This window comes from Cimex lectularius, unplaced genomic scaffold (genome assembly GCF_000648675.2).
Source record: "Cimex lectularius strain Harlan isolate CLEC.00 unplaced genomic scaffold, Clec_2.1 scaffold349, whole genome shotgun sequence".
Lineage (NCBI taxonomy): Eukaryota > Metazoa > Arthropoda > Insecta > Hemiptera > Cimicidae > Cimex > Cimex lectularius.
The window spans coordinates 327,889-346,714 of NW_019392869.1; the positions used below are offsets into that span (position 1 = coordinate 327,889).

The 18,826-nt window shown below is 33.1% G+C and overlaps 1 protein-coding gene across 2 annotated transcripts; it reads left to right on the plus strand.

Moving 5' to 3' along the window:
• Positions 1-657: 657 nt before the first annotated feature.
• Positions 658-18,485, plus strand: LOC106668180 (monocarboxylate transporter 10). Of its 2 annotated transcripts, XM_014396696.2 has the most exons (9): positions 658-894; positions 13,548-13,699; positions 13,756-13,967; positions 14,103-14,295; positions 14,362-14,502; positions 14,595-14,820; positions 14,879-14,998; positions 17,658-17,721; positions 17,958-18,070. In XM_014396696.2, exons 1-9 carry the CDS (start codon positions 717-719, stop codon positions 17,974-17,976), a joined length of 1,305 nt encoding a protein of 434 aa, XP_014252182.1. In that variant the 5' UTR covers positions 658-716; the 3' UTR covers positions 17,977-18,070. The 2 variants fall into 2 exon arrangements, with proteins under 2 accessions (XP_014252182.1, XP_014252184.1); XM_014396698.2 differs by lacking the exon at positions 17,658-17,721 and having other exon boundaries at positions 659-894; positions 17,958-18,485.
• The last annotated feature ends 341 nt before the right edge of the window (positions 18,486-18,826 follow it).

Consider the following 18,826-nt stretch of genomic DNA (forward strand, 5'->3'; position numbering starts at 1 on the left):
TTCATAAATAATATTTTAAGCTATTATATTCTTCTGTAGCTTCTACAAAATAATTACATTAACAGAAAGGAATAGAAACAAAAATTAATTATGCTTTTCATCTTATTTTTAGTGAAAAGTAAAAATTAAATTTTAATATTTATGATTTTATGTATGAGAAAACAAATTAATTTTATAATTTATTAATTTTTTATAGATACTTACTTAAAACTGGATGACAAGAAAGAGAAACGATGCAAGTGAAAAAAAGAAAAGAGACAACACTGGGTAAAGTAATTGATTGATATAGGATATAGGAAAAAATAAGCTATCAAATTGAAAATAAAATTCACATATATAATAAAAATATATCGAAATAGATGAAGACCAATGAAAAATTATTTTTATGCAGATATTTATTTTTTTAACGTTATAACTGAGAAAAAAGTTTTTTACTGTTACGTACTGCACAAGTAATTTCCAGTTTTTATTATTATTAATATTACTTTTTTAAATAAAAAAATATACCAATATCCAATTTAATGCACGAATCGAAGTAGTGTTAAGATGGGGATGAAGAAAAGGGATAAAATATGAAAAAACACCCCCTTGTACTTTGACGATTGGCAAGACTGGTGGTAGGCGACTCGGGGTGGGGGTTGCCGGCTGGTGAGGGACTGAGGGGCGAGGGTGAATAATCCACGCCGTCTTCACGCCGCTCGTAGCTCAGTACTACCATGGCCGAAGAGGCGTTCGCTCACGCGGAGGGCGGCGCGCGGGCATGGGCCGTGATGATGGGCTCTTTCCTTTGCAACGGCATCATCTTCGGCCTCATCAACACTTACAGCGTCCTGTACGTACAACTTCAGGACGAATTGATCCAAGAACACGTACCGGACGCTTCATCGAAAGCAGGTAACTTATAATATTTCATCAAATAAATATTTTCTACTTTAATGTGTTAAAAGAAATGTTAAAATTTTGGGCAAACCGTTAATAAAAATAAATAATAATAATAACCGTTAATATATATGCAAATAAAAAGATCTCAGTGAACTTCAAAGTCAGTAGATGAAATGATTTTCATCAACTATGTTAATTTTTTTTATACATACATAAAAACATTCATGTAAATGAAATTTTAAAAAAGTTTGCATTGCAATAATCCCAATGAAAATAAGTATTAATCAACACTTGTCATGACAAATTACAAGAGTTGATCATCATTTTGGAGTAGGAAAACATTATTTTTTTTACCAACAGTTGAAGATTTTGTCAATAAAAAAGGAATCAACTTCATCAACAAAGTAGTTAGTGCGTACCAACCAAACAAGAGACTTTTTTAAATAAAAACGCTGAATTTGCAGTGGTATTTAATTTGGTCACAACGGTTCTGAAGATAATGGTAGTCCATCTGTTCTCGCTCTGTTAGTCTGGGTTTTTAGTACAGACATTTGTGTTCAAGTCGTTATTATTATAAACGGCTTGACGATGAAGCTAAACGTATCCATCGCTGGTTTGCTGTTTTCTGACATGTGTGCTTGATAGACGAAAACAGTGACAACAGACGGACGAGGATGATCGTTAAATGTATTCCCGATTGATGTCTGACAGATGAACAACAATGAGAAAAATTGTCTTGTTAGCTTTCTCATTCAGCTCTGCAAATGGATGAAACTGCAATTTTATCATTTCGGCAATTCGATCATCTTCAGCTGTATGTTGATAGATGAAAACAGCGAGAACAGTCTAGGATAGCTGGAAAACATATTATCCTCATTGTTGTAGAAAAATTGTCTTGTGAGATTAATCTTTGAGGACTGTCTGGTGGTGAACCTGATCGTCTGAAGATCGTCGTCGACTGTCCTGGTCCATCTGTCCTCGCTGGTTTGCTCGTTTCGACCAATTTCAGCTGATTGTCTAATAGACCAATACAGAAAGAAGGTGAATCTAGATAATCAGGCATTAATAACGCATTAAAACCCCGATTGAGGTCTGAATAACAATGAGAAAAGTTGTCTTGTTTGATTTCTCGTTGAAGTCTGCCAATTGATGAAACAGATTTTTGATCGTTTTGTCAATTAGATCATCTTCCTTTGAAATAGGAAAACGGCGAGAATAGGCGGACCAGGATAACTGAACAACGTATAAAGAAGCTCAGTGTAGGTAATTTTAGGAAAATTGTCTAGTGAAATTAATCGTTGATGTCTGGTGAAGCTGTTGATCGTCTTCGACTGTCCTGACTGATTTCGTCATTTTCAGCTGTGTGCCTGACCAAAAAGATGAGAACAGGATGACGGGAGATAAAATCGCAATTTTCAAGACATGTTGAACTATTGAAAAAATTCTGTAACAAAGCGTCAGTTTGTTTAACAGAAACGTAACCAACAGTAAATGTAAATTTATTTAATTTATGTTTATACAACTTAAATTGCATTTCAATAATATAAGCGATCAATCAGCTTTAAAGCAGAAGATAGGAGAAAGTGATGACAAGATGGATTAGTTCGTTTCAACTTTTGCAGTAGGCTTATCTCGATCCACTCTGAGTCGTTTCCCTCAAGATATCAAGCCGTTTGGTCTTGAAAAATTAAAACAAAACTATTGGTACAAGGACGGCGATGTGTGCCAAAAGAGAGCTTATAGATTCCTAATTTAAAAAGCTTTTTTTACTATAAAGGAGAACCGGGGAGGGGTAAGAGGGTCAAATTGAGACAACTGTTTCCATGTCTTCGATTTGTGCCTTGAAAATGCCTGATCTTTAAATTAACGAACAAACTTGTAGTTATTTTTTCTCTCTCTTCGATTCATCTGATGAAGCTCTGTGAGCTTTATAGAATATCTTTAGGTTAATTTTTTGTTCTTCAGATATGTTGTCGCCCAAATGACAAAAGTCATGCCGTTTGGTTTCTGTTGTTAAAAAAGTTATTTAATTATTACTTAAAATTAGCGCACGTGCTGCTGATAAAGATTGTTTGCCCGTTAGATACACTATTATCCAAATATTTAACAAAAAGATTGTTCTCCTGCACGACAGTGGTAAGGAATTATATCATGGCAAAAAAATGTTAGCTAATACCGTACATCAGTTCGGGTTGGGAAACCAACAGATTTTTCAAATCTTAAGTTAACCTATATTTTTTGGAACTGCACGTTTTGTCTTATTCAGCTCAGTTATAGATTTCTAGAGATAAAAACTGGAAAATTTTATTTTCCAATCTTATTCGGCGTCTGTCCGTCGATCGTTTGTAGATTGAAAACAAACAATTGACTCGAATTGACCTTTTCTATCCCTTGCAACACGCCTTGACTCGATTATATTAATATTCGGTAAATTATTCGCAGCCATTCCAAAGAGACGCAATGATTCCTGTTATTCCATCACCGATATTTTTGCCTTAAATTGTGTCATTTTAAATATTTAATTTGAGCCTAATAGATATTTTTCATTAATCACGCAAAAAATATATATCCTGAAAATTATACGTTATAAAAAAGTTAAACGGATATAAACACAAAAGTTTACCTTTATTGTTACACTGAAAGTATCATAATTTTCATAGAATTCTGTAATTTTTTCATTATTATTATTATTATTTAATAATATTTTTATATAAAAAAAAAAAATCACTTCTCTAATAAGCATCCATCCTTGAAAAGTTATCATTTAGTAAAACAATCTCGATCCTAAGGCAGTTGAAACCCCATTTTATGCAAAAAGCATCGAAAATTCGGAAAAAATACCAGTCTACCAAAGAAAATTATATTAAAAAAAGATAAAAAAAATCCCTCAGTCAATCGAGTGGGGATTTTACAAGATGCTAGGGGATGCTTAGAAACTGTGTAATTATGGTAGTCTGTATTATTTAGTAATTTTATTATTACTATACTTTACTACTTAGCCTAAAATCTTGTTATTCCGTCCCAAAATTGATTAAAATGGCAAAAAGAAAACATCAACAAATAATGATAACTTTTATATTATGTATTGATGTGTATTCATATGTTTGCAATTAAAGTTCCATAAGGAAATATGAAAAACTGCTCAGGGAAAATATCTTTACATATTTAAAAAAACACATAAATATTTTTTTTAAACAACCTTTAAATGTTTCAGAATCAATGGATCCACTATTTTAGAAAATGTTTTAAGTAAATTTTTAAAATGTTTGAATTTTTCGGCGTTTGAGATAATTAAAGAATGACTTTTTGTTGTGATAAATAATTTATTTCACCGTCACCTCTTCCCCCCAAAAAAATCTTTCATCAGATCAGGTACTCGTGGCCTTTTGGCTAATATGAATTATAATAGCATGCTGTGTGCTATTATAAATGGTGAATTTTCTTGCAAATCATCATAACTAAATTTTGACTAAACCTCATAAATGTTCGACCTCGTTTAATTTGGTTTGCATTAAAAGAAGTTTATTGTAATTAATATAACGTTAAAAATTCATATAGTTTGAAATAAACAACAAAATATGAGTGTCCAGTGTTTTGTGCCTTTGGGTGTATAGATCGATCAGCTGCCCTACCTTGCACTATGGGAAGCAATTTAAATCTCTGATTTAAATGATTATATCCCTGGGTCAAAGTCAAAGCCGAACGTTTAATAAAACGTGACGTGCCGACAAGGACGGATTTTTTTGCCGGTTGGTTTACGTTTCGTACGACATCATCACCAATGCATTGGAGTGAATCAAATATTGTTATATATCGAGCATTTAAAATCTTATTGCCCAAATAAACCATCGAATGGAAATATCTTGTGGATTAATAAGAATACATTATTTCATCCTCGACGATTGAATAATGCTAACCGAGAAAATGTTTATTCAACTTAACAGATTAAATTTTTTACGTCGGCCCCTTTTATAAATTCACATTCCATCTAAAATATTGACGTGTGACAAACGAATAAAACCCAGTTCTAAATCATCCAAAAAATATGATTCACAAATAAACGTCTTGAATGACAGGGTATTTTCGAACAGTGTGACTATTTTTAACTAACTTTTACTATATCGTAGACAAAGGTAAGAAGCCAATAAACTTGATGGTTTTGCAAAATAATAAGTAAACTTCTTTCAAAGATAATTGAGCTTAGCTCGTGTTACTAGGTTTTTGAATATATGCCCTGCCAGGTTTCATTTGTCAAGTTTGAAGCAAAGGCGCCAGAATAAATACTGTACAAAATATAAAAACAATTTTTAGAAAATATTGTCTTGTTAGGCAGGAATTGCTTTGACAAGTTGATCCTTGAAAAATAAAAATAATGATGTCCCTTCGTGTTTTATAAGTCAGCAGTATAAGTTAAAGCCAGCAAACTAATTGGTTCATTTAACTTTTCCTATTTTAGAAAAGCAAGACCAATTTTAAAGGTAGCTGATCGAATGATAGCTTAGGTCGGTTTTTTAAACTGACGAATTACGATCTATTAAGTATTGAGGGAATAATTAAGCAAGAGAGAATAATAGGTGCATTGAGCAATTTTAAAATCTATTTACCTGGTTTCGTTAGAAAAACTTTTTATAATAACACCATGCCTCGTTAGTAAAGTCTTTTCAAATCGAAACCTTGCTATGTAAAACCTGTAAAAATTGACACTATTCTTTATTGAGAAAATCTTTTAAAATTGACGACGTGCTTGTTAACGAAAACCTTTTTAATGTAACATCTTGCTTCGTTATTATTATTATTTTTTAATTGAAACCTTTCTTCACACACTAAATGCTTTTTAAAGTGACATCTTGCTTCGTTATGATTTATTTTCTGCTATCAATTATCATGTACTGAAAGTATGTCGAAAGATTCTTGACAGGCGTCACAATAATGAATCGTTTCATTCTGGATTAAACTTATCAAATGAATTGTTAAAAAAATATATTTTGTTTAAAAGTCGCAAACGACATTGTTCTCTTTCTTAATTTTATCTTGTTAGATAATTTTCGCCCAACTACGGTTAAGATTTTCCTTATTTAAAAAGCTGTTAAACTTTTAATTTTACGAAATATTATTTCTCAATAGAATGCTAATGTGGAATACATTGTCTCGCTTCTATATAAATACATAGTTCAATTGACTTATTCATGTCTATGCAAACATGGAAATTTTCCAGTAAGGCAACTTTTTGGACATGTTACATCAGCCAATGGTCCAGACGTTTCAAAGTGCCATTAATTGTCTTCAGAAAGTTGAAATTTGTGCAAAAATAATTACTGTTTTGTTTGTAAGATTGATTAAAAGCTGCAGTGTTTAGAAATAAGCTTATTGATTTCAATACGAATATTAATTTTTAATGTGTAACGAGGATTTTTTAAAAGACAGTCCTTTTTTAATTATAATTTGTGTAAGTGTGTGTGTGTGTGTGTTTGTTTTACTTTTCCCTTTTTTTATAGAAATTTATTTTATTTATTTTTACATTAAATTTTTTGGGCGTTTCGGGAATTTGAACTCATCAGAATCTTTTTTTAATTTAAAATTTTCATTGCCAAAATAGTCATATATCTTAAAAAAACGTTATATAATGAAAACTTAAAAACATAAGATGCTGATGGGTGTAAATTCCCGAAAGGTACAAAAACTTTAATGTAAAAATTAAACAAAAAAATTATAAAAACCATATAGAAAAGTTAAAAATAATAATAATAAATATTTTATATTATAAAAATTAAAACGAAGGGTTGTCTCTCAGTATGGTACATTTTTACAATACTTGTTCGTTTTTAATTCATTATACGTTTCAAAGTGTGTGTTTACAATCGTACAATCTCTTCAAAAATTGTCTATGGCTTAACAAAGAAGCACAAAATTTCGAACAAAAAATGATATTCTCTAAATGTTGTACTTTTCGGAGGGCGACAACAGCGCAGTTTCGAATCGAGCTTTTAAAGAGAATCCTCAACAGTCGGGGAAAAAATGATAAATGATCTGTTTGCTAAATATCAGATAATAGGCTCTCCTCATTGTCTAAAATGTTTAACAAATTGTTTAAACACGTTAATTGTTTCAAGGCTTTCGGGCTTTCATACAAGCACTGGGGATCACGCTTCGTCAATAGTTTTCGGCTGAGATTCTCACCAGCGGATGACCCCAAAAGGTCAACGTTTCCAAGCCCACGCTCACTGGGCCGGCGTTTAATTATAATAAAACATACGTTGACTTTTAATTATTAACCTAGGAGGAAGGCTAATGAGGAAGGAAAGGAAACATTGTAAATAAATTCCAACAAAAACAATGGGAAATTTAAATACCAGCCTGTCCTGCTGAAATGTCAATGATCCGAGAGATGAAAGCAGGATGAGGCTCCCAATTGTCTAAAATGTGAAAGTACACAAATAAACTATCGTTTATCTTATCTGTGGACTATGCCCGTGTCAATTTTGGCGGGTTTTGGTTATTATTGCACCGGCAGTGCAAATAATATTTCTAGCAAGTATCAGGATATTACATTAATGAAAACATTAGTTGGTCACATTTGGTACATAAACTGTTCAAAAATGAATGGAGATATTGCCATGTTTGTAGTATTTACTTTCCCAGTGCCCACTCTCAACACGACACGCAAGAATGGCACAATTACACACAAGACAAACCCTTTGAGCCCTGAAGATGATCTCAATAAAGATCGAAACGTTGGCACGATAAAGAAAATGTTTTTCTGAAGCCTACATCACACCAGACCGCATCTCACGATTTCGGAATAATTAAAAATGAGTAATCTTCATGGTACTATTCTTAAGTAAATCCGTTATTAAAAAATAGTTTGTTTTTCGTTTGTACTTTCTATTAAAGAAATATCCAACTATCAAAATATATCGGTTAAAAAATTAAAATTAATAGAATAAGGATAAATTATAAATATCCCCATTCATTTTTGAGCTCTTTTTATTTCTATCTCTCTATTAATTTTGTATCATTTTATAAATAATTATAACGAAATGAAATATAACAATAGTCATTTAAAGGAGAGAAAAAATCTTGTTAGACCTTTACGTACTTTGCATGTAAAAATCTGACCAACACTAAACAAGGCGAGATTAAACGGACCTCTGAGGGAGATCAAACCTAGTCGTCTTAACCTACTGATCAATGAACTTGAATCACACTAAAAATTGCTGTCGAAATTTACGCCAAATTACGTTCGTTATCAAAAATTAATTTTAAAATTTTGCACTTTCTGACTTCGAAACAAGAAAACAATGCAAACATACACCGGACCTTAGTTTTTATCAGTCGTAAAAATTTAATAATAGATACGTTTTTTAACTATACGCACAAAACTGATAGGTCAACGTTTTATCACAGTTTTTATGACTTTAAGTAGACGATAACGATGCCCCCCTACTGATTCTGTTCACAATATTACAGAATTTTACAAGGATAGTATCATCATTGTCTCTCATCTGATTGATTTTTTCCTTATTTGTGGTGTTTTCTTTTCGCTTTTGATAATTTCCGTTGTAAAACCAGTACCATGCGTCTTAGCGTATGGAAGTGGCCTAATAAACGTTCTCGTCCGAGGGAGGCTGTAAAATAAACAGTGTAAATAGCATTTTGATTAAAAAACCTTTACATGACAACAAAATGCCAATCAATAATAATTGATTGATTGCCACTCCTCGCAGTATCTGCAGGATAAGGATGGGTTGCTTAAGGAGCTCACCAAGTGTTTGGCTGTGTGTGCTTGAAGCAGAAATGACTATGCATGTGGGCATACCAAACATGACACTGCCAGTGACAACAGGGGATTAACAGTCGTCGTAAAAAAGAGTTGCTGGGTCTTTGAATATCGAAAAACGAAAGGAAAAAATTTTAGCTATCTGTGAAGACAGGTAAAAAACCGGGTTCGCAGGACATCTTCATTGCCTATTGGCCTGAAGGGTTTCCCTGAGCCATTGACGCCGTTTTAGAGCCGAGTGCAGTATTATTTATGTACGCATTTATGGCGCCAAACTGTTGACTGTGGGTACAGCTGAATCAGCTCTGCAGGCTTTTTTCACAAAATGAAATGTGCAATACCCCACAATTAGCCAGTCTTAGAAGACCAGCAGCTAACAATACTTTTTGATTTTACACCAAAAATTCGCAAGGCGATTTATACCACCAATGCGATCGATTTACTGAAATCAACCCAAGTTCACCAAAATTTGGCTGCTTTTAGTAAATTAGATGCTTTTCTTTTTCTTCCGTCTTGTCTTACCCTCCTTACGGTCCTGACGATGGCCGGAAGAAGAAACGCGTCTAATAACAACAAAACGGCGAGGATATACAGGCCAAAATGATCAGAAGATGACAAGCTAATTTTTTTCTTCCGACTGTTGATGATTTTTTTCACTCCTAGGATCATTTATTTTTGTATGTTACTGTTGTTTGCGTCCAACCGCTTGACTGCAATATTGACTCTTGAAAAATAGTTGCGATATTTCTACGATTGATTCTCGTTATAAAATATCCGATAAGATTACATAGTAAACGAGTGTCTTATACTGTACTATCTATTCAAAATTTGTTTTTACTATCGAACTGGAAAAACAAATCGTTTTTATCATAAAGGAAAATACCCTTTGTATAATTTTCTCTCGATATACCTTATTTTTAAGTAGGTTAAATAGAACAGTGATATTTGAGATCAGCTTCACAAAGCTTTCTCAGCCGATTTTGTCGAACTATTTGCCATAGAATGAATTATTATATTCCTGTAATTCTTGTTAAAAGTTGTTCTGATGTGTTTCATATCATACAATCGCTCTTTTATTAAAACCTACGGAAGCTATTTGTCTGATGCGTCTCCAGGTCCAAACAATTTTGGCAAACTGCCTTTTAGGCCCAGTGTGCTAAAATTAGATCAGTAAGCTGGACACACAACGATTTTAGAAGCCCTTCCTTCCAGGGATTGTTTAGAAAATGTACGTAAACGCGTTACACAATTCGTCCAAGGAGACAAACACAAAAGGAACTGTCGACTGAATTTCAGGGGTTCGTCCTTCGAATTGCACAAATTAGACCGAAAACTGCAACGACGACAATTTCAATTTACAAAATAACAATAAACGGACTAACTTTAAATCGTTCAAATGTTTAAAAAAGGATATTATTGTATAGTAGATGATCCCATTGTCCCAGATCTTCTGTTTGTCCTGCTGTATTTTGGCGAATCCACAGTATAATAGGTTCCCACTACTCGAGAATCCAAAAAAAATTAATCTAACGCAACTTTTGTCCTGAAATCCATGCAAACCCTGTTCCAGAAGTATAAAATCATTAAGATCAGCTATCTAATATTTCTAACGAGCGTTGTAGGCATAGTACCTCAATAAAATAGTAGCTGATCTATGATTTGATGCCTTAAAATGTACAAATAACCTAAATAGATCATTCTTCTTTTAATTTGGTAAAGTGAATAGAAGAACACGTCTTAAGATCTATTCTATTTTTTGACTATCGTAATTTTCTTGCCATATTGCTGACAAAATATATTCCCATTTTCCCAGATCTTCTGTTTTGTCCTGCTGTATTTTGGCGAATCCCACAACCAGTTCCAGATTAGGGGGGACTTTTAAATTAATTTTCTTAGTAAAAAATGATGTCCAACTAAAATGTTATTCCAGAATGAAAATTGCATGATTATGGCACAGTATACACACGGGCATCTGCTCCTGGGTTAAAGCCCGCGCATATGCCCTTATGCAGAGAAAAGTTGCTCGGTGTGTCCCATATAACAGAAGCTTGTCATCCCTTGGCTCGCTACAGAGAGCGTGTAAGCAAGCCGCCGAATTTACGAATCGGGCACAGTAGCGAGTTTCTCGTCCCCTGTTTTGGAGGACGTGGAGGACTCTGTTTTATGTATATAGATCTGTTTTATGTTTTTTGGTTATATGTTTTGATTGAGTGCGTGTATTTATTAATGTTCGGGGTGATAGTGAAACACAGCATAACCATCGCCCCTCCAGTCGACCAGAATTTAGATTATATTATTAATGTGTAGAGATTAGTGACCGTTAATCGATAGTAATTCAGATATCGTGAGATGCGGTCGGGTGTGATGTAGGTTTCAGAAAAACATTTTCTTTATCGTGCCAACGTTTCGATCTTTTATTGAGATCATCTTCAGGGTTCAAAGTGTTTGTCTTCTGTGTAATTGTGCCATCCTTGCGGGTCGTGTTGAGAGTGATGATCTCAATAAAAGATCGAAACGTTGGCACGATAAAGAAAATGTTTTTCTGAAACCTACATCACACCCGACCGCATCTCACGATATCTGAATTACTATATTATTAATATTGTGTGTGGGGCCCTTTTTTCCCGATAACCCCCAATTTGAACACACAAGAATTCGTACTATGGCTAATATGCAAGATCATAAGGCCAAAAAAAAAAAAAAAAAAACACAATAAAAAAAAAACGGGGTAGGTGAACTGCCCTGATGATGTACATCAGGGTCAGCACATCGGGTGATAGTCCACCATATACAACACACTCCGCAGTACAAATATGTCTAATTAATTTACCCTTCTTTAAAATATTATAAATGGTTTAACAATAATTGATCTCTCGGTTCTTTCGCAATTTTCAGCGGAAATTGATCCATTGCACGTCACAGAGATATCTCGGTAAAAAAAGAAGCTTTAAATGAAACATTCAATACTGTAAAGTGACGAGGGATTGATATCGTTTCTTGTTTTAAAGAATCGAGAGCCAATAAAGTCAACAAGTTGATGCTGTTTACGTCCATTTTGACTTCGTCAACAACGTCACACGGCCTTCGAATATGCACAAAATAATAGGCAATGTTTATTAAAAGGGGAATAATTTTTTTTTCTCGGTGGAATTGTTTGATGCTAAACAAAGAAAATACTTTGCTGGAACTTAGTTGTGAGGGGGGGGTAGCGCCGGAAAACCCGACCGGCATCACTCAGGTAACATGTGGGTTTAGTCTATCATCTCATTAATATACGTTTCAAAGATTATTGAGAAATCGTGAGATGTGGACTGGTGTGATTTAGGTTTCAGAAAAACATTTTCTTTATCGTGCCAACGTTTCGATCTTTATTGAGGTCATCTTCAGGGCCTGGGATTTATAAACATTGTTTACATTTAACAAATACATGTAGGATGTGGAAAAAGTGAATTTATACAATGCAAAAAATATATTTTTTATATTCAATCAAAGTATTTCTACTCCTCAAAAGTGTTTGTTTTCTGCATAAGTGTTCCATTCTTGCGTGTCGTATTGAGAGTGCCAGTGAGATATTGCTGTTTTATGTTTATATACAGAATTTGATTAATGATATTGGCATAGCTGCAACTGAGTTTACATGTGTCTGTTCTGTAATTGATGCTGTATTTATCTCGGTTGATGTAAACCATTTCTAAAAAGTTACACACTTTTACAAACTACAACACACCCAAACACAATTTTGACTTCAACAATCCAAAAATATTACACACAGAATAAAACAAACATAAACGTAACTTTTTACATCAACTGAGATAAACACAGCATCAATTACAGAACAAACACATGTAAACTCAGTCGCAGCTACGCCAATATCATTAATTCAATTCAATATCGATAACACACATATATCATCACATCACACAAAACGTATAATATAACATATAAAACATTCATCACATTCCACACATCAAACAGTTTTATATAGTCAATTTTTTCATCAATTTAGCTTTCCTTTTCCTATTTATCCCCGTCTATATAATCCTGAAAGGATAATCTGGCCGAACTATTACCAACATTTCTTCCCTTCGTCGGCTCTTTTCACCTAAGAGACGCTGACTCCTTATACGTATATAAACATAAAACAGCAATATCTCACTGGTACTCTCAACACATGCAAGAATGGCACACTTACGCAGAAAACAAACATTTTGAGTGAGTAGAAATACTTTGAATATAAAAAATATATTTTTGTATTGTGTAAATTCTCTTTTTTCCACATTCCACATCTATTTGTTAAATTTAAACAATGTTTATAAATCCCAGGGCCGGCAGATAATCTCAATAAAGTTCGAAACGCTGGCACGATAAAGAAAATGTTTTTCTGAAACCTACATCACACCAGACCGCATTTCATGATTTCTCAATAATCATCGACTAACGGTCACTAATCACCACACATTTCTATACGTTTCAAATTTGAAACTGGAAAAAAAATTGAAACTGTAATTTTAGCAGGTTTTCTATTTTGGTCAATTAATGACAATCATTATCTTACAAAAGTACAGATAATTTTTGTTTTATTTTAGGAAATTAAAAATGTATTTAATCTAAATGCTCGTATCTATTAAAATTAAAACTTTCTGCTCATTCTAATATCACTGATACACATTTTTGATTCTAAAAATGATGTCATTTATAAAAAAAGATTAAAATAGGTATTTAAGAAAAACAAGTGTTATTGTTACTAACAAACAAAGAATTTTATTAACAAATCAAAAATTAAATTTATCACTTATCAGCAGTCTGATATTTTGCATGAAAATTGCTATTTTCATGCAAATGAAATTTGTTTATTTTATACAATTTTATTATTTAATTTATTTCACAGCATTAGTCGGTTCATTGGCAATCGGGACGACGTTCTTCTTTTCACCTGTAGCCGGGATAATGACAGACAGGATCGGTGTGAGGTTGACAACATTGATCGGTGGATTCCTGGCATCCCTCGGCCTTTTTCTTTCCTCATTCCTCACACACAATGTACTGAAATTCTATATATTTTAACGATCATCATTTCAATGCTATTCACATTTTAGGTCGGTGCTCTGTACCTAACATATGGGGTGATGTTTGGCGTTGGTGCTTCTCTCGCTTACACCCCTTCTTTGGTCATACTTGGCCACTATTTCCGAAAGTACCTCGGCCTTGTGAATGGTTTTGTGACCATGGGCAGCTCAGTTTTTACAATGGTCATGCCTTACCTCATCCACATGCTGCTTTTAAAGGTTGCACTTGCAAACACAATCAGGTATATAAACATACAACATTTAAAACAGCATAATGCTTTCTGATCCTGCCCTTCTTAAAAATATTCATTTAAAATTAAAATTAGTTTATTGGATAAAATGAGTTGAATAGAAACTATTAAACTTTGTTTATGTAGATGTCTGAGCTTCCTTATGGCAGGGTTGATGCTATGCGCACTTCTTTTCAAGCCACTTCCACAGGCCAAAATAGAAAAAAAGAAGCTTGAATCACTTTTGAACACTGACATTTGGAGGAATAAAAGATACGTCATCTGGGCACTTTTGATTCCGTTAGCCCTTTTTGGGTATTTTGTGCCTTATGTTCACATGGTACATTTTATTTGGTTTACATACAAGGGAATTGAAATAGATCGTGTAAATATAAATGTTTTACAGGTTAAATTTGTAAACGAAGGATTCGAAGGTGAAGACGGCAAGCTTTTGGTCTTATGCATTGGCTGCACATCAGGCATAGGAAGGCTAGTTTTTGGAAAAATTGCCGATATTCCAAACATAGACAGAATATTCCTTCAACAGGTTAATATTTATAGTTGATAATCATTTACACATAATGTTTATTGGGTTTTTATATTTTTTACTTTTTGCTTATTGGTGATTATATTTTTTAGGTATCTTTTGTTGTAATTGGTACGTTGACGATGTTGATGACAGTAACAGACAATTTTTACGTTTTACTGCTGATTGCACTTGGGATGGGCCTTTTTGACGGATGTTTCATTTCTCTACTTGGTCCGATCGCATTTGACATCTGCGGCCAGTCTGGTGCAGGGCAGGCGATTGGGTTTCTCCTGGGGTTCTGCTCAATCCCACTGACTGTCGGACCTCCGTTAGCGGGTAAATAAATGATAATATGAAGTTTTTCCATTTTTAAATTAAATTTTTTTCATTTCAGGCCTGATCTACGACCACACTCAGTCGTATACACTGCCATTCTTGCTCGCCGGTATTCCGCCAATTGTCGGAGGCCTCGCCCTCTCGCTGGTGAGGTGTTTCAAATTAGAAGATAGAGAGGGTAAGTTGCCAATCTTTCAGGAACAAACAAAATATTTATCAGTTAAAATGACATATACTTAATTTGTATTCTTATCAGAGAATCTAATGTTTATACAACTGTGATAATTTATTTATTTAATTTTTTTAAACAAAAACTAAATATATTGCTAATTTATATATTTTTCTTATTTTTTAAACCTTCTATTTTTTATGAGGGTGCTTGAAATTTTTATTATGATTTAGATTTTCTAATCAGAATTTATTTTATGTTTGAAATATAATTAATCACTAGATAATTTAACATCATTACTCCTCATTTGAATTGTGTACATGGTAAAATATTGGTTGTCTGAGATGCTAATTGATGTCATAGTTGTATGTAAATTTGAATTGGGTAAATTTAATTTTCAGCCTTTCATTCTAGCTTTCTCTCCATGTTTAAAAATGTAAAGCACAAAATAAACTTATCACTCTCAACATTTTTTAAAATCTTTATTGTTAAAAGATAGAGGGGGGGCCGCGGTAGCCGAGTGGTTAAGGTGTCAGACTCTCGGCTAGTAGATCCCATGGTCGTTGATTCGATCCCCACCATTGCCGCTGGACTTTTTCTGATGCCTAAGGGGACCGGTGGCCGCAATTGAAAGAAATTGACACGGCACTCATCAATGGGAGGAGGGGATCAGATCTCCCAACCCCCTTCAAAAATGAGTTTCTTCGATGGAAGAACACCGGCACACCGGGGGCTCAAAATCACACTAGTGTTGCGAGCCCCCAAAAATGGAGCCAGGGATAAAGTACAATAAGCTGTACAGCTGCAGTGATCAGGAGGGAACTCCTCCAGTTCCTGGTATCCATTGAAAAAAAAAAAAAAAAATTTGTGCCTTGATGGTAAATCATAGCAGACACATAGTGATCATAAAAATACATTGATGGCTAAATTAGTCTAATAGAAAAAAGTATACAAAAAATGTCAGCAAATTATGTAATTTATTAAAAACAAAACTAGTAGAATAAGTGTACATTTATTCAAATATTCAAAAATCTGTTAAAATAATGAACAGTTAAAAGGTCATCTAATAAAGTCTGAAGTGTGCATCTTTTGTTATTTAATTTTCAAAAGAATTAGCACAAACAAACGTCATTCATGGAGGAAGAAGGCAAGAAGTGAAATGTATTCGTAAATTCTTCACACCAACCTTAGTGAATTATTTGGATTATAATGTATAAAACGTCAGTGTGTACTTTTCATTATGTTTCATCGCATTTGCCATGAATCATAATTGCATAATTTAACTGAAGAAAGGAGCAGGAATATGAAGACAAGTCCTGCGCTATGGTACATGCTTCACTAGACAAAATGTTCTGTATAAATTATATTACTTGTCATATATCAATCTATTAATTATCTATGTCCCACAGCTGATTGCAATGGTGGGGTCAGAACTAAATATCATAATTAGTGTGCATTGAGATCATATAATTGGTGAGATCATAACCCAACACACATTTGGTATATGTGTTGAATAAATAATCAATCATAAACCAAGTACAGGGCTTTCTCAGTAATCCGAATAATCAGTAATAATGATATATACACTCAATTAATTATGCACAATTTTTCTAAATGAAAAATTTGTGTCACAGGAGGGATTTGAACCCATGTTCTTTGGATCAATACTCCATTGCTATAACAAGTTGTGCTAGTGTGACTTCAATCGCCGATGCCACGAACTTCTCATTTTGATTTACCATTACTTATTTATTTTAACTGTAAGCATACTGCATACAATCTTTAATAAAATGTGCTTCTATATGAAGTCACAGTTAATAAAAATATGCTTCTATATGAAGTCAGTTTCCTTAAAATTAGAATAAATGGAAATCAAAATGGCATAGGCTGTTGAAGTCATGGTGGCTCAAGTGGTTATAGAATCTGATTATTGATCCAAAGATCATGGGCTAAAATCCTGCCTACCACACAAACTTTTCATTTCGAAAAATCGATATATGTATAAATATAAAAATTAAATTACATAAAAAATAATAAAAATTTGTGTATATTATTAACATATATATTTTTTTTCTTTTTTAAAGTAGGTCTCTCTCTCTTGCTCTTGCTCACTCTCACAGATTTTTTAAATAAAATTATATTAATTCACACACACTTTCTCTTACTTACTCCCTCACTCACTCTCTCTCTCTTTTCTTTTTCTCTTCATACACTTCCTCATCACTATCTCTCACTCACGCTTTCTCCCCCTCCCAAAATATTCTCTACTTTTTGAATTTTTCCTAGTTTGGATTACTGGAATATTCGGATTTGGGTGAGAGCACTGAACTAAACAACTTTTAGTTTTTTCTAACACCTCTTTTTACAATCATTAAGAAATTAAATACATTAATTTTTTAAACTGTATAATACTTTTCATATCAACCATCGGAGTGCTGGTGTTTTTGAGAAAAACAAGCCCATTTGTATGTCAGGTTCAAATGCAGGACTGCTGGATTCAAACCTGGGACCTTACAGTCATGAGTGCCATGTCTACATAATCTCATAATAAATGTATATAATTTAATTATTGCTAATATAATTGCTATAATTATGAAATCTGTGACAAATGAATTTGATGATGGTGTGAGTGAACAAAAGAATCATTTTTGCACTGTTTTTGGTTCAGATACAGATACCGGTAGAGAATATGGTAAGTTAAGAAGAATCTTGTTGGAGAAGATGAGCTGCGGGTAAGTGCAGTGATTTTCTGGCATTTGAGTGTCATTCAAACTCACAAACCAGCATCATTTCTCTTATAACAGCTTATTTAAGTGACACCATAAAACTAACATTTTATTACTCATTAGCAGCCAGCATAGTTACTAACATAAATGGCATCAAGCCATGCAAACAGAAATTGTCTTTGTGTTCAATTAAAATTTAGAAATTGTTTTGGGTGACTTGTCTGTTGGATCTTATATTTCAGGAATGAAGATCGATGTTGAATGTGAAGTCATGAACCCGTCGGCAGAAGTGTGCAGAAGCCTGACGAAAAATTGTTGAAGTGAACTACGGCGACTGAATCGAACAAGAAAACAAAATTTTCCTCTCTTTGATACAAGTATTGTTAATTTTATTTTACAAATATAATTTTAAGGATATAAAACAAAAAAATAATCTAGTATTTTTGATAGTTCTTGCCTATTTTTTAGATACAATTGAACAAAGTTATGTAATTGTTCAGAAATCGTGAGATGCGGTCTGGTATCAACATGGCATCTCACGATTTCTGAATAATCATCGAATAACTGTCACTAATCACCACACGTTATATAATTTGTTAGTGACTTTTTGTATACTGATTATATATCACTAGATAACAGGGCCCTAGTTTTATATTTAGTAAACAAATACTATAGAGAGCCCAGAAGGTTAAATTAAGTTTAAAAATTCGACTAAAAAGTGAGTATATTTGTATTAAATCATGTGTGTATTTTTTAGAGCTGTCAGTTCTCGCTGATAAAATGATAATTCATGCATTTATTCTTTACCACCGCTCAATTCTACTTTATGCATTATGCAAACTGTAATTTCTAATTTTGAAAGAAAGTCAAGAATGAAAAATCCCTCTCCCCCGTCAACATATTGGCTTTTATATTAGGGTATTAACAAAACAATTGTAACATGGAGACACTTTGTGTTGATAAATTTTGATTCAATTTGATTAAATGTTCTATCTCCATCAGAATATAAATTAAGACTGTTTCAAATTTTTTAATGTTGAGAAAATAATTAATACATGTATGTTATATATTTGTTAATTTATGACAATTGTGTATAGTATTAAAAAAATGT

Excerpts from the sequence above, each read along its gene's own strand:
- LOC106668180 (XM_014396696.2), top strand. The coding sequence starts at position 717 with ATGGCCGAAGAGGCGTTCGCTCACGCGGAGGGCGGCGCGCGGGCATGG. Across the intron at positions 895-13,547 it reads GGACGCTTCATCGAAAGCAG|CATTAGTCGGTTCATTGGCA; the intron begins GTAACTTATAAT and ends TTTATTTCACAG. Across the intron at positions 13,968-14,102 it reads GCACTTGCAAACACAATCAG|ATGTCTGAGCTTCCTTATGG; the intron begins GTATATAAACAT and ends TTGTTTATGTAG.